Source organism: Schistocerca nitens, chromosome 5 (assembly GCF_023898315.1).
Source record: "Schistocerca nitens isolate TAMUIC-IGC-003100 chromosome 5, iqSchNite1.1, whole genome shotgun sequence".
NCBI lineage: Eukaryota > Metazoa > Arthropoda > Insecta > Orthoptera > Acrididae > Schistocerca > Schistocerca nitens.
Window position 1 is genome coordinate 280,536,158 of NC_064618.1, and position 17,319 is coordinate 280,553,476.

A 17,319-nucleotide genomic window follows, 5' to 3' on the forward strand; every position below is an offset into this window, starting at 1 on the left:
TTTGGAAGTTTGGAAATCAGGAAATAAATGAATATATTTAATATCCTCAATAAAATAGAAGAAAATAGGAAAGACTGGAATCAACACCTGAAAGAATGTATGAAACAAGATTAGCTCTCCAGATGAGAAGATTTAAGATAGCTGGGAGAAGTCAAGGAAGGTGGAGGAAGCGATGGGTATCATAAAAAAAGAAAAACACTAATGTTTGAAGTGAAGATGAGGATGATCCAAATCACAGTGCAAACTAAAATGATTCACATACTCATGTCATTTCCAAAGGTCAAAACTTGCTTTAGTCTTGCAAAGCAAATCACAACACTGATTGAGGATTTAAACCTTTTGACTCATAATATGACACCTTTTCACTGAACTGGCAACCTAAACACTATACAACATAATCTGCAACAATTTTATGGATTCATCTTAAGACAACAAGAGTTTTCACTTTACAATCTCACATGTCAGGATATGATTTTTCTATCTAACTGTATGATTTTTCTATCTAACTGTGCAACATAGCTTAAATTTTTGGACTGTTTATTTTCCTATTATACAAAATCCTTTTTCCACAATATTGATAGGGGTTTTCAAGGATGACAACAAAGAGCAGAGTTATTAATTTTGAGATTGGGAATGCTTGTGCAGAACGACTAGATAATTATAAGTGAAAATGACAAAATTCCAATATTACCACTGCTTTACTGATGATAAAAAGTCATGTTAATACATTTCTGTAATAACTCTGTTTATGTGCATACTTGCGCAAAGTGGTATATTTGAAAACGTTGTTTGAAGTGGCATCTCCCAACTTCTACATCGACACGAGACTGTTACATGATGTTTTATCACATCTGTTAAAAAAGTGCAGTTCAAACAATATAACAGGTAGCAACAATTCTTGCTAGATAGTCCACTTCAGTCACATCAGGCATCTCATGTCCAAGATTTTTCATATGACCACATGATAGAAATCTCCCAAATGTTAGCATTAGTGATATTTACTCTTCCCACTCATCACTATGTATGTCTACATATTCGCCATGCTTGTCACCCATACAATCAGAGATTCTTTTGTGTCCTTTTTTCAGTGCTTGCCTGTTAATGTGAGGTGACAGTTGAGCCGTTTAGCATGCCCCTGCGACGCTATACGTTTGATCCCTGGTGACCTACAGGTAAGGCAAGCTCAAAAAAAGATCGAGGAAATATTAATGTCATACAAGGGAAACATCTTATTTAATAATCACTAATGGCAATGGAGTAATAAAACATGAAAATATGGTTACCACACCACACATGGATATTTTAATGAATGTGGTCATCTATCTACAACAGAAAGTAGCGGTCACTGGAACCATTGAGTTTATTACCATGAAGCATCTACATGTGAGTTGCCCACTGAGATAAGTAAAAGAAAATTTAATAAATAGATACGAGACTATATGAGGGAGGTTTGGTAAGTCTCAACATAGTCTCCTTTGGGGGATATACACTTGCTCCAGCGACCTTCCACCTTTTTCATCTCATCCGACCAATAGGCTCTGTCAAACTCTGCAAAATACTCATTGACTGCAACTATAACTTCCCCATTTGATGTAAATTTCTTCCCAAGCCAGGTCAAAATTTCAAATTAGGGAACAGGAATCAGTCACTTGTGACTGAATAGAGTGGATGATGAACCAATTTAATGCCCAAATCACACTGATGTGTGGGATGCTGCATTATCCTGGTGAAAAAGTACTTTTTCTGTGCCAATTTTGTTGTTCTTTTCAGCCAAAACAAATTTCAAATGAACCAACAACGAAGCATAATAGGGTCCAGTTATGATTCTGCCTTGTTTCAAGTAATCTATGAGTATTCTACCTTTCGAGTCCCAAAAAGCAGTGGTGATCACCTTACCAGCAGACAAAACGGTCTTTGCCTTCTTCGGCGTACTTTCGCTAGCGTTTGTCCACTGTTTTGACTCTGGTGTGTAATGATGGATCTATATTTCATCAACAGTCACAAATCGGCACAAAAAGTCATGCAGATTGCAACCAAGCATCACCAGACATTGTCTTGAAACGTTGTGCCAGATGTGATTTTGATCAACTGTGAGCAGTCGTGGTGTCCACCTCACACACACCTTCTTCACAGCCAATTCTCCATGCAGGATATCTCACAAAGCTTTATTTGGCATTGCTGTATCATGGATTTTTTCATTGGTTTCCTTTGTAGGGACCTCAAATGGGCAGCTGGAGTGGGCTTTGTCTTTGGTGCATGTAAACTCACATTTAAATTCATTAATCCAAAAGCAAATGGTCTTCAACGATGGTGCAGAGTCCATGTGAACTTTATCCAATTCTGTTTTGCTCTGTGTGGCAGTCCACCAATTCAAATGAAAATGTTTGATAACAGTACAAAACACAGTTTTTTTTTCCATTTTCAATCACAGTTGACTCACTGACCAATTCAGATGGTTTTCAACACTGAACTGTATGCTGTACATTGTTGAAATTCTTAATATGACCCTTGGAATAATTAAGCTTATCAACCATGATGGTACAACAAAAATGCTGCATTCTTTCACAAGAATTTACCAAACTTATCAAACTACCCTCATAATTGGGAAATCTAATATTGGCACATTAGTGACCACAATAGAAGCATAATCATGAGAGTAAATTACAGACACTGTCAACAACTGCAAGAGTGGTTAGTGGTTTGAAGAAAGAACCCAGAAAAATTCGTACGAACACCAGTAGAATCACAAAAATGCATAATGGGAGCAACTAGCTGACTATAAATGCTACAGCTGTGGAATTAGCCACTGATGAAAGTTAACAAGCATTGTGGCGCCACTGACTTGGTTACTGCATCACCAGCTCATTCTTACCAGTCTCACATGGAGCGTATGTGGAAGGCGACGGCAAAACTGGCTGGCAATTCTGAGTCCAGCTTGCCCACTGTACTTAGTGCTTAAGTAGAGACACCCTTCTATATGACAGCATGCCTCGTCTCATCGGTCGTGTGGCAGCAAGTCTTTACTCTCCCATCTCCTAATGGCATGTTTTGTCTGTCTGAAACTTGGTTCTTTCTCCCAGTGTAGGAATATCACCGGCCAATTGCAGCAGACCTTTTGAGTTCCGACTCGCAATAATTCTCTAAATAAGTTAAACAAACTTCTACTGCTGTGGATTTTATTATAATTAACCTATGACACTGTGGCATGGGGAGGAAGGCAAAAACACTCTCCCATTCCATGACAGGATTCTAAACCTGATGAATCAAAGAGCATGTAGACACACATCTCTGGTCCCTTTAAACAAACTCCCATGTTGTGAGCCAGCTAGAAAAACCTCTCCAAGGCTGCAGAAAATTTCCCTTGCTGTAATAAAAGGGAAGAATGCATGTAAATTAGCTGGGCAGTCATAGGTAGTACTGAGTACAGTCTGTGGTTGTTATGCAGCATTAAACAGTTGATTACACTGACTGTGAGGATGTGCATATGATACTATGAAACATGTTACATGATAGTTTGGTGGTAAGTTGCCACATAACATTACTGCTAAATTAATGCTGAGTACCCTTCTCTTAATTACAGAAGCTGCAACTTTTTATACAGGCTAACAAATTAAACAAAATTAAAATATATTCTTCGTTTTACCATCTCACAAGAGGACCTTGTGGACTGGTCCTTTTCTTCATACCAACTGAAACTGTATGCCCAGAGATCAATATCCTCAAGAACTACAATCCATTTAAATAAGACACACACACTCAGTACACAGCACTGAATTCTATGTAAAGTCATTCGTTTGAATCACAGTAGTAGCAACACTTTTTTGCTTTTATTAAAAATCCATGTTTATTAATAAATATTGAAAAATAACTTTTAGTAAACACAAAATCTTTTATTTTTAATTACTAATTGGATGAAAAATGTGTGTCATAACAAAACAAAACTTTGTAAAAAATCTGAAACATCAAACAGAAAATAAAATACTTTTTTTTATTTCCAGAGTTTGAAGAGTGTTATTAATGCATATAATTTTATTATATAACAATAAGGATTTCACAAGTATGTATTAAATTTCAATTTATTTTCAAACAAGCAATAATTAAAAATAAAATGTTGTTTTTATTATATAGTATGATTCAATATTTGTTAATTAACATTACCATTTGATATTAAATACACAATTTGAATAAAAAAAGTTGCTACTACTGAGATCTGAATTAGCAACTTTATGATCTCAAGACCATAGCAGTACACACTAAACTATCGGTGTCTATGTTACTAAAGAAAAAAATGTTTGGTAGTTAACCACACTTGTGAATAATAGATACTTCAAAGGCAATTGTCTGTTTTCTTTCTTTCTTTTTTAAATTAGGTGATGTTTTAGGAGATTGCTGTTGGGGCACTGATTTCAAATCCCATAAAGTATGGGCCAAATCGAAGAGGGTCAGTCCCATTGTCAGCTGCATATTTAGTTTTATGATACAACTAGTTACTATCAGTCAAATAATGATTGTATAGTCATATTATAAAAAAAAAGTGTTTACCTGAGGCAGTAAAGTACAGGATAAACTTTAAACTCCAACAGAGTTGCAAGATCTCTCATGACAAATAGTCAGGTGTCAGCAATAGTGAATTTAAAAAGTTTTATACTGTGCTGCGGAGATATATGATGTCCATACACATTATAGCATATATACACAACAGGTCACTAACAACAAGAAAGAGCCATCTACTACTTAATCCACGCTTAAAGAGATGCAAGGATTTAATACCCAAAGACAGCACATACTGGGTAATACATGCAGATTCCCAAAACAACTGAGGCCAGAGAAATAAAACAGAAACTGAATTTATCAACAACCATAGATCAAATATAAGTCTTTTCAGCAAAATAATTTTAAAATAAACCTGGGAATTTCATAACTGATCAAAAGGTTTCCCCAATGTAATTTCAATTTTTATAACCTTATAAAAATACTTAAAATTGGATATTGCAAGTTTGAATTGAGGCAGTGATGTATTTCCTTGAAACTTTGAGCTTCTGCCTGAATTACAAAGATTCCAAGAATAATTAGCAGTATGAAACTACTGAGATCTTGTTTTACAATATATACTAAAAGTAAACAATGAAAAAACTGCATATTAAGAAAATCAAAAGCTGAAATAATTTAAAGCACCCATTACATTAAAATTTTTCCAAAATATTTTGGGTATTCACCATAACACTTACCACACATGCAGTTTCAGTGAATCTTTATTACAGTTCACTATATTTCCTGTCCACATAAGACTAATTATGAAGATCCCTGCACTGGTACATAGATCCAACAAAATATGCCAGTGCACTACTTATATTGCATTACCTTCTTTGAAAATTTATGTTATCTGGTAAAAATACTCCTACATAAAACTTCTAGATTCTCAGAATCAAGCTGTATGTGTTCTAAAGACATAAATTTAACAATGTAACATTTTAAGACAAGGTAATGTAAGTTTTTTACAATGAGTGTGAACACAAAATTTTAACTGTTACCACCAACCATCTTGAGGCATAAATGTGTCAGTGTATACAATGCAATTATCTCTGATTTAACATAAGACCCTCATTATTATGAAAAAATCTCTCTTATTGTGCATCAATTACTGTTACACATTTCTGTGGTCTGAAAAAAAAATTATGTCTATTTTCCTGCTTTTTGCTTTTGTTTGTGATGAACTCTTGTTTTGAACAGCATAACAATATATTTTTTATTTCATAATATAACTTGAGTGCAGCATGAAGTTTTTTAAGAGGTAATGACCAAGAACAGCAGAAATTGTGATCACCACATGTGTTTGTAAAACAGTTAACTTCATAAGCATAAACAATGAAGAAAGGAGATAACATTTAAAAAAGGAATGAAAATTGAAAATACCCAATCCCATTTCCAAATTGCACTTAGAACAATGCCAAAATGAAGGGGACTGAAAACTTTTCATGCAATCTGTATACACATTTATCTTTTCTTTATTTTGCAACAGTCTTATTTTATGCTCTCACTATGCCATTTCAACAATTGATAATTCACTGTTTTGCTTAAATGGTATCATACTATAGTTTAATGGCATTCACTGGCTATTACTTAAAAGCTACATTAAACAGAATAGCATGCAAGTAAGGAAGCCAATGCACTCACCAAGTGAAACCTTAATGCAGGCCAAACAATTGAGAGAGAGAAAAAAAAGATTAAGTTTCTATTTCCGAGGTAGGGATTTTGTTGCAGCTCACCTAAAGCACATATCCATGCTTACAGTTCCACAACATCAAAGGAAAAAAATGATTTTCTGGAATAACATAGCATGCAACCAGCTAAACCTGTAACTTACCCACATGCAACCAAATTTCCTGATGGAGCATATGCACAAGCCATCACCCATGTAGTAGGCATTGTAACAGCATGTTCTTTGTTAGTTGTAAATGCATCCCATATAATCATTTTCCCATCCTAAGAATTGAATTGAAAAGAGACATATGGCAACATAATGCTTACAATTATACTGCAATGAATGATGTGAATATATATGTGTGTATTTGTGTATGTTGTATGCACGCACCCACATGCACAAGCACCTGCGTGCGCGCCCACGCCCACGCCCACGCGCACGCACACGCACACAGAGGGAGGGAGGGGGAGGGAGGGGGAGAGGGGGAGGAGGAGGTAGAGGAGTGGGAGAGGGGTTGGAGGAGAGAGAGAGAGAGAGAGAGAGAGAGAGAGAGAGAGAGAGAGAGAGAGATGGGGGGGGTTGGAGAGGAGAGAGAAAGAGAGAGAGGGGGGGGGTTGGAGGAGGGGGAGAGAGAGAGGGGGGTTGGAGGAGGGGGAGAGAGAGGGGGGAGGGGTTGGAGGAGGGGGAGAGAGAGGGGGGAGGGGTTGGAGGAGGGGGAGAGAGAGGGGGGAGGGGTTGGAGGAGAGAGAGGGGGGAGAGAGGGAGGGAGGGAGAGGAGAGAGAGAGAGAGAGAGAAGGCGCATGTGCATCAGGATGAAACATAAGGATTGAAGTGAAATTCCAGGAAATATTCTCAGGCTATCAACCAAGTAAAGTTATCAGTTTTGAAAATTTGGTTTTTTGCCCAAAACCAATGTGCCTAAAACCAGCCTTTCTTGGTAGATGGGATGAGAAAATTTCATTAATTATACTTGCCATCGGAGGTTATAGTTGCACAAATTACACATTGACTTGTTACATGTAGGCAGTTCTACTATTATCTAATATACAATAATATAGAGGCTGATCCTTATGAATCAAGTATACATGGTTACAGATTAATTATTACTTTTGAAAGTATGGAAGAAGAAATTTTATGTTACACATTTTAATTTTTCCACCAGGTATGCATGAGAAGCAATAAAATATGACTTCACTTTTTAAAAGATTTGAGTGATGAAACATTTTCAATGCAACCCCAAAAAATTGTATTTTTGTTATCCATCACTGTAAACATTCCACTGCAAAACTGAAGAGTTCAAAGCTTTTCCATACTGTTGTATTGGTTTATGCACAAAATCAGGGCTTAAAAATACAAGAGATGTACCTCATGCTAATCATATTGAAAGATACTTTCTGTCTAGGCACACACCTAGAATTTAAACTGCTTGTGCGTTAACTGTATGTTCACTTAATTAGTTGGTTCTTCTAGTACCAAGCATCCATTCTTTGGTTTCAGTAGAGCAAGAATCTGACATTCCAGTCTTATAATGAGATGACAGAAGTGTTATGGCATGTCCTATATTGCAGACTTCAATGCAACCTTTACGAAGTTGATATGGATTTGCTGTTTCAGGAGAACCCACAAGTACACAGCAGAACTGACTGTTTTATAAGTTTTTGGCAAACTTACTGTGTGACATCTGGGCTGCAACTTCAATACATTGTGAACCATAAAAGCTGAAGTTATCTGTTCTGTGTCAGAATATAATCTTTGTAGGGTGGAACTGATTAAAGCATTGTGGATTTGGGAGACTGTGGTGTGGAATCAATCTATTTCAAGGTCAAATGGCTCTGGAAGAACCAAATGTAGTTTTATGTGGGGCATTAGTTGAGTTCTTGGGGAGCAATGTGAATAATACAGATAGTTCTGAAAGGGCAGTGTTTTAAGTTTAACTGGTAAAAAATACAATTATAACGAATATACTAGGTACTCCTACGAGAATTAAAGTATGAGCTCAAAAAATAGAAGTGTTTAGGAGTTTCAAGTACCTAGGGGAATGCACTGAATGGAACAACCTTGAAGGGAAAGCAATGGAAGCACGAAGGACCAAAATGGAACTAGCTTCCCAGAAAACCAACAACATATACAATATACAATATGAAAGCCCTCTCGTGGAACACCAAAATAAGACATTATAACACAATAATTAAGCCGGAAGCACTCTATGCAACAGAGACACTAGTCATGGGGATAAAAGGGCAAATGGAGAAATTGGAAATCAAGGAGAGGAAAATTTTGAGGTAGATCATGGGTCCCAAATTCCAAAATCACAAACAATACTAAACCCAACTGGTTTAAGGAAGTGGAAAAGGATTTGAGAGATCTCCAGATTACCGAAGTCATGTTAAAGAATGGTTCAGCCAAGACGCTGACCAAAGACAAAACTAAGACGTTCCAAATTAAGATCAACACCATGAAACCGATTCAGATATCAGAGGAGGAAAGAAAGAAGACATCAGATAGAATAAGAACTATTTGGAGAAAAGGAGAGCACAAGCATCTAAGAAGTGATTGATCTTACATACCCCAAAGATGGGTGATTCGAAGTGGGAAAAAATAAATAAATAAATAAATGTGACGTAAAGTCATGCTGAAGACAGGTTACCATTGTTATAATAATCAGTAGTTCTCTGTTCAGGCTGACTGGGTCACTGCAGTAAAAGTCAAACATTAGGCAAGGAATGACTTTATTGTGATGTGCTTCAGAATTTACCCACCATCATAAATCCACGAGTGATCACTGCACGTTCATATGGCACTTCAAGTTGTATGCGAAACAAACACTGACAGACTCAAATGTTTGTTTCACATACAACTTGAAATGCCATATGTAAGTACAGTGATTGTTCCTGCATACCTGATAGCGGATAGATTCCGAAATGCATCATTTGAGCAATAAGGATATTCCTTGTCTGATGTTCGACTTTTACCATTTTGACCCAGTCAGCCTGAATGCAGAACTACTGATTGTCTGACGACAGATAACAAATGACAAAAGAAATGTATTTTTCATGTACAATACAATTACAAATTAACAATTTTTGGATTTTTTCTTTACTTTTACCGTGAAACCTTACTTCTTGCCAAATTTCATGACTGTAGATCAATGGGAAGTATCCTACAGGCTTTGATGAGTGAGTGTGTTATATCAAAATATGTGACATAAATGGCCATGCTTTTTGATTGCATTGACTTAGAAGCTTCTATGTTTTACACTGCCAAGGGACTGTAGGCCTTAATATGCTGTATAACCTTCAATTGGATAAGTCTATTAGTTGCTGAGAAAAAGGGTTCTTAATAGATGAATGAATAGACAGTGCATCAAATAAGAAAAGACAAAAAAATTTCCATGTGCAATATAATTACAAGTTTACAATTTTCATATTCTTTCCTTTTTGCCTACTGGTTTCAGTGAGGTAGTTTGCCAATACCAAAATATATGACACAAATAGTTGTATCTTTTGACTGCACTGACTTAGAAGCTTCGATTTTTTACATCGCCAAGGGGCTGTTGGCCTTAGTATGTGACATAAATTTCAACTTGATATGTCTGTCTTTTCCTGGGAAAAAGGGCTTTTAACAGTCAGATGGACAGGCAGGCAGACAACAAAGCATCCCACAAGCGTTCTGATTTTACCAACTAAGTTACAGAACCCTAAAAAGGAGAGAAAAACCTAGTCATACAAATGGACCATTGTGAAACCACACGTCTGGTTGAACAAAACTGGAAATGAAATGATTCAGGCCATGAATGAACAGAACTGGGAGCACTGTTTACTATTTAGTAGATAATTTCTAATGCAGTTCTTTGTTTATTTTGTAGGGGTTTTCAAAAAGGTTTTTGTTGTTATCTGGGAAATGATTTTATGAGGTATTATCAAATATATTTATCTGGAGTAAAATTTAAGAAAGGGAGGGATTAACTTAAAAAAAGGATAAGACTGATAGACAGCTTTATTACTATTACATTTGTATGTTTCCACACCAGTAATTAACTGTACAAGTAATTTCATAATGGTCGGACATTTCTTACCTTCAAGAGATGAATTTCTAAGTAGTGGAGAAAAATTGTGTCACGAAATTTTAGCCCTGGATAGCTGACACCAGTAGGAACCAAAATTACTAATGTTGTGTAGGTCGACAACGCACAATTTTTAAACTACGAAAACTTGGCACCACACATGCTCCGATTAACCAAGGGATTGCCCTGTTGCCGGATGCTCTGGACAATGTATGACCACGAATGCTTTGCATGGCAGAGATCGTGATGTATCTAAAGTGGTCTGCACACTCAGTGGTAGCATGCCAGCCTTCCATTCTCGGGGTGCCTGGGAGCGAATCCGCCAGGGACCCAACATATCCATTGTAGTTTCATGATAAGACGTATAGTGAACAAACCCATCAACAGCTGTTAGTTTGTGTACAGTAAGTCTTTTACAAATTGTGTCTGCCCTGAAAAGGGCCTTTTTTGTAGCTACAACTTTGTTTACTTAAAGCAGGTACTTGAACTGGTGACCCTCTGATGCGAGACAAGCTTGGTATATCAAACTCTTTCAAGGATTCCTGGCATTGCCCTGATGTGATTGGCAGCATGTTGAATGTGATCAATTAATTCCTCTTTGTTTCTAGATGGTTCACTTCCGGGTGGGTGAAATAGAATCTTGAAGAATCCCCACAGGAAAATGTCCAAAGACGTGAGGTCTAGTGATGGTGGGGGCCATATCCTACGAGCACCTCTGCCAATTAGTCAGCCGTTGAAGAGTTCATTTAGATATCCACGCACAGCATGACTGTTAGGTGCGGGGGCCCCATCATGCTGCAACCACATGCGTAACCGTATGTCCAGGGGAACATTTTCCAGCAGGTCAGGTAGAGTTTCTTGCAAAAAGCGAAGGTAGTTTGCCCCCGTAAGTCTATGACGCAGATGGACCTGTTCAATCAGATGGTTATCCACAATGCCTACCCAAATACTGAGCGAAAATCATTCCTGGTGTCCATGAACGTATGTGACATGAGGATTTCCCCTTGCCCAGTAATGAACATTTCGAGTGTTGTAAAGGCCATCCCAATGGAAGATGCACTTGTCAGTAAACAACACAACAGCGGCAAAGTTGGGATCTCATGCAACACATTGCAGAAACCACCGGCAAAACCCTAGCCTATGTTCATAGGCCACCACAGGATTTAGGTCTTGGACAGGGTGGAAACTAAATGGACGCTGGCCGTCATCCCTCAAAACCTCCCACACTAACCAACGAGTGACCCCCATGTCGTGTCCAACCGCTCGAATACTTGTCGTAGCTGCTTCCTCGAAGTGCTCGAGAATAGTCTCTTCAAATGCAGCATCTCATCGTGTTCAATGTCTTCCAGCATCACCATGATATCCTGCTAATGAACCTGTTTTGCCAAGTTGCTGGTGAACTGCTATAAATGTATGCGGGTATGAGTGGTGTCTTGCTGGGTACTGTTCCTCTACAACCATCGAGCTTTTTACCTTCGGCTAATCCGTAAACAAAAACCTTATCTCATTGTTCTTCAAACAAATAGTGTGCCACCATGTTGACTATATGACTAAATCAACGTGTGTGCTCCATAGCAAAGCTTACATGTGAATGCCTCTGATGTGAGGTAGAGAAAAACAGCACGACCTATTCGACACGTGTGCATATCATGTTGGGGCAGTGACGGGGCAAGGGATGTGTGTATGTGGGAACCGAAAACCATAGCACTGACTGTAAACCGATGAACGGCAACAGGGCAATACCACGGCCAATCTGAGTGTGTGGTGACAAGTTTCCGTAGTTTAAAAATGGTTCGTTGTCAACCTAGACAACATTAGTAATTTTGCTTCCTACTGGCATCAGCTATTCAGGGTTACAATTTCATGTCACAGTTTTTCTCCAGCCTGTATAAAAGTAGAAATAGCTCTTTTGAATTTTTAGTTCCTTTCTCAAGGAGGAAAGAAGAATAGGTTCGCGAATTTTATGAATGAGAGGCAGTTCACTCAAGAGTCCAGAAAGAGAGGGTTCCACCTGTTTCGAGGATGAGAATTGACAAATATATCTTTGCTCTTCCACAATGAATGTGTTTCAAAATTTTTATATAACTCCACCCATTAAAGTCTAATGGCATAATGTTCTGGGATAACTGAAAGCTAAGAAAGAAACTCTTAATTTGAGTCTACCTGTCGTATCACAGAAAACTCATCAAGAAGATTAGAATTTAATTTCCCATCAGTGACAAGGTCATTAATGAAAGAGCACAAGTTAGGACTGGTCAAGGATGGGTAAGGAAATTAACCAGGCCATTATAAAAGGAAGCACCCTGTCACTTCCCTTAACTGATGAGGGGTAATCATAGTGAACTTAAATCTAGCTCAGACAGATTTGAACATGTTTCTTTCAGATTTTAGTATAGTGCCTCATCCAATATGCCAATTCACTCACTTTGCTCAGAGACAGACATTTTAACTGCACCAATATGTTGATCCCTGTTTCCTCATCTGAATGTCAGTCACCTATCATCAGTTGTTTATGTCTCACAAATCAGTAAGGAAAATACTACTCTTCAGCCTCAAATGTTAATATTGATTCATTATTGATGCAACTTTAAAAGCTGTTATCACAAAGTAGAACTACACCAGAAAATTATAGCACATTTCACTATTCAGTGCTAAAACTATGTTCACTGTTCTCTCCTCACTTTTCATATTAGGAGGGAATTGTAGCTTATTTGATAACTGAAAGATGCCATAAGGAACATAAAATACATTCCTGGGTATGGAACTACTGTGCACAATGTTCTCTCATTGTTGTCTGCCTGCCATTTATGTTCTCGAAATGGTAGGTCTTAATACGTTACAATGTTCGACGAGTTCACTACATCTTTTAACACCAGGATTACCACATCAGTTACTCAAAAGACATCATTATTTTTAAATATAGGAAAATGCACGGAGTATAGTTATTTATGTATCAAACTACACGCAGTCAAGAATATGAAGGCTTAGATATACATTTAGGAGACAGAATCGAGTAACACTGACTTCAAGCAAATCAGGAAGCACAAGGTTGGAGAAAAGACTGAATGATAGTGGAATTGCTAAGTAGGCACAGAAAGATCATATCAGAACAAAGCAGAATGAAAAACAGTAATATTTCTTTGTGATGTTTAGAAGTTCAGCTATAAACTTAGTCTTATGTATTCATGGTAAATTAAGTAGTGCCAGTGATATGACCAGCAGTAGAAAGTCAGATGACAGCCGTAGTTACATTCATGAAAAGAAAATTAATGAATAACGTAGATATGCAACAGTTAAAAGAATAGGAATGCAAAAGGTTACACTATAAAGTTATATTTCATACAAAATGCCAATAATGGAAAACAGCACTGATTGACAGTCTGTTGTGCCTATCGGCATCTCCGCTATGTGGTAAGAAGCAACTATTCTTTTCATAATATTGTCAAAATACCAATAAGGTTTCATGACATCCAATGTGCTAGGGAAAAGTGGATTAAAAATTCTGAAAGATTGGATATACAGGGTGGCGCAGATGGATCGGGTGGTTTTAAAATACTTGTCAAACTGTCAATTGTAAAGGTATTGGATTGAAATAAAGTGCAAAACGTGTAGTTACAATGGAAGTTTATTAACAAAAAAATAGTAATGTTAGTTTTTAAAAATTACATTCATCAAATGCCCTCCTTCTCGAGCGACGCATTCTTGGAGTCGGTCCTTAACGTTCCGCATTGCCCGCTCAAGCACATCACCAGGAATTGATGTGATTTCGGTGTGAATTGCTGCCTTCAACTCCTGAATGGTCCGGGGTTTGTTCATGTAGACCCTTGCTTTTAAATAGCCCCATAAGAAAAAGTCACATACCGTGAGGTCCGGCGAGCGAGGGGGCCAATGGACATCTCCATTACGGGAAATCAAACGGCCAGGGAACAGAGCGCGTACAGCTTGCATTGATATCCTAGCGGTATGTGCAGTTGCCCCGTCTTGTTGGAACCACATATTGCCCATGTCGTAATTGTTCTCTTCAAGTTGTGGGAGAAGAAAATCTTCAATCATGTTCACATAACGCTGCGAATTAACAGTAACCGCCTGCTCCCTTTCATTTTCAAAAAAGTAAGGACCAATTATCCCTACCTTAGAAACCCCACACCAAACCGTCACTTTGTCACTATGGAGGGGCCGTTGGTGTAGATCTCTTGGGTTAGTGTCGGCCCAGTAACGGCAATTTTGCTTGTTTACGTATCCGTTAATGTGAAAGTGAGCCTCGTCAGACATCATGATAATCAGGTTTACATCTTCCAATAACTCCAACATCTGTTGGCTAAACTGAAGCCTTTGAAGATGGTCTGTTGGGAGAATCTTCTGTACCAACAGGATTTTATAGGGGTGGAATTTCAGTTCTTCGTTAAGAATCCTTTGAAGGCTCCGACGTGACATTCCAAGAGCTTGAGCACGACGTCTCGTTGATCGACGTGGGCTCGCAGTGACATCGCGTCTCACACGCTCCACGTTCTCAGGCGTTGTTATTGTTGGCGGTCTAGGCGTCCATTTTGGAGCACATGAACCAGTAGTGCGGAAATTATGCACCCAACTCAATATCGTATCTCGCTTAGGAACACTACCGCGAGGTGGGATGTTGAAACGCCGGCGAAAGGCACGCGTCACAGCAACAATTGACTCGTTATTGCGTATGAACTCTTCCACTGCGAAAACACGATGCTCAACGGACCACGTAGCCATCGCGACTGACTGCCAGCCTGCAACTGAAACTTCCTGTCCCCCCCCCACCACAGGACGAAGTCGCCGAACACCTGGCTCCCCCCCTCCAGACGTACAGTCCACTTCAAAACCACCCGATCCATCTGCGCCACCCTGTACAATATGAAACAGCAGATCAACAATCTAAAGCAGTGGACAAACACAGAACTGTAGTCTTCTTAAGGCAGATACAATAACATTGTTTTTCAGATGAATTTTGTCTCTCTTGTCAAACAATAAAAATCCAATATGAAACAATGATCTTATTATGAAAAGGATAGGCTGCTACTTATCATATACAGGACATGTTGAATGACAAACAGGCATAATAAAAAGACTGCTAAACAAGTAAGTAAGCTTTCAGCCAAAAGGCCTTCTTCTGAAGTAGATCACACACACACACACACACACACACACACACACACACACACACACACACACTCACTGTCTCTGGCTGCCAAGGCCAGACTGTGAACAGCAGCACATGATGAGAGAATCAGTTATGCAGTGATGATAAGGAGAAGGCTGGGAGAGGGGGAGGGATAGCATAGTAGGGGGGAGGGATAACATAGTAGGGGTGAGGGACAGTAAAGTGCTGCTTGTGGTAGCACACAGGCATGGGGTGAGGGACAGTAAAGTGCCGCTTGTGGTAGCACACAGGCATGAGGTGAGGAGACAGTAGGGCAGCTAGGTGTGGTCGGGAGGTTAGACAGAGGGGGAAGAAGAAAAGAAGATAAGTACAAAGTGTGTGGGTGTGTTGGTGGAATAGATGGTTGTGTAGTGCTGGAATGGGAACAGGGAAGGGGTAGATGGGTAAGGACAATGACCAATGAGTGTAATTCAGAAAATCTGGTGTTGGTGGGAAGGAGCCAGATGGCACAGGCTGTGAAGCAGTCATTGAAATGAAGCGCATCATGTCGGACAGTATGCTCAGCAACTCAATGGTACAGCTGTTTCTTGGCCATAGTTTGTTGGTGGCCATTCATGCGGACAGACAGCTTGTTGGTTGTCATGCCCACATAGAATGCAGCAGAGTGGTTGCAGCTTAGCTTGTAGATCACTTGACTGGTTTCACGGGTAGCCCTGCTTTTGATAGGATGGATGATGTTTGTGACTGGACTGGAGTAGGTTGGGGTGGGAGGATGTTTGGGTCAGGTCTTGCATCTATGTCTATTACAGGGATATGAGCCATGGGACAAAGGGGTTGAGAGCAGGAGTTGCGTAGGGATGATGGACAAGGGTACTTTGTAGGTTCGGTGGGTGGCAGAATACCACTGTGGGAGGGGTGGGAAGGATAGTGGGTAGGCCATTTCTCATTTCAGGGTACAACGAGAGGTAGTCAAAACCCTGGCAGAGAATCTGATTCAGTTTCTCCAGTTCTGGGTGGTACTGAGTCCCAAGGGGAATGTTCGTCTGTGGCCAGTCGGTGGGATTTTGGGTTATAGTGGGTGACTGGAGAGATAAAAGCATGCGAGATTTGCTTTTGTACAAGATTTGGAGAATAATTACAGTCTGTGAATGCCTCAGTGAGGCCCTTGGTGTATTTCAAGAGAGACTTCTCATCACTACAGATGTGATGGACATGGGTAGCAAGGCCATATGGAAGGGACTCATCCAGGTATTCTTTCACCTAATGACGTTTATTCTCCCTGCACAGAGGTGTGATACACACAATCTCTTGGTATGGAATGGGTGGCAGATGTTGAAGTGGAGGTACTGCTAATGGTTGGTAGGTTTGGTATGGAAAGAGGTACTGATTCAGCCATCTTTGAGGTGGAGGTCAACATCGAGGAAGGCGGCTTGTTGGGTTGAGAGGATCAAGTGAAGTTAATGGGGAAGAAGGTGTTGAGGATCTGGAGGAATGTGGATAGAATGTTCTCACCCTTGATCCAGATCACAAAGATGTCTTCAGTGAATCTGAACCAGGTGAGACGTTTGTGATTCTGGGTAGTCTAGACGGCCTTTGAATAGGTTAGCATAGGTTTGTGCCATGCAGGTGTCCATGGCCATACCCATGATTTGTTGTAGGTGATGCCTTCAGAGGAGAAGTAATTGCGGGTGAGGATATAATCAGTCATGGTGACTAGAAAGGATGTTGTAGATTTGGAATCCATCAGGCGTTGGGAAAGGTGGTGTTCAATAGCGGCAAGTCCATGGGCATTAGGGATGTTAGCAGGAGCAGAAACTGTGGAGAGTTAGTGGTGGAACTGGTATCTTTTATATAGGAGGGGAGGTTGTGGGTAATAGGCTGAATGTGTGGGTCTAAGAGAGTTATGCACAGCAATCGGCCACAATGGG

General features: G+C 39.3%; 1 protein-coding gene across 3 annotated transcripts in view; it reads right to left on the reverse strand.

The window, feature by feature from the left end:
* LOC126259405 (guanine nucleotide-binding protein subunit beta-5) overlaps positions 1-17,319 on the reverse strand; it is a 179,679-nt gene that overhangs the window by 72,231 nt on the left and 90,129 nt on the right. For all 3 annotated transcript variants that reach the window (XM_049956181.1, XM_049956180.1, XM_049956179.1), the window contains one exon: positions 6,365-6,483. In XM_049956181.1, the coding sequence (XP_049812138.1) occupies positions 6,365-6,483 (119 nt within the window). The remainder of the gene's footprint in view (positions 1-6,364; positions 6,484-17,319) is intronic.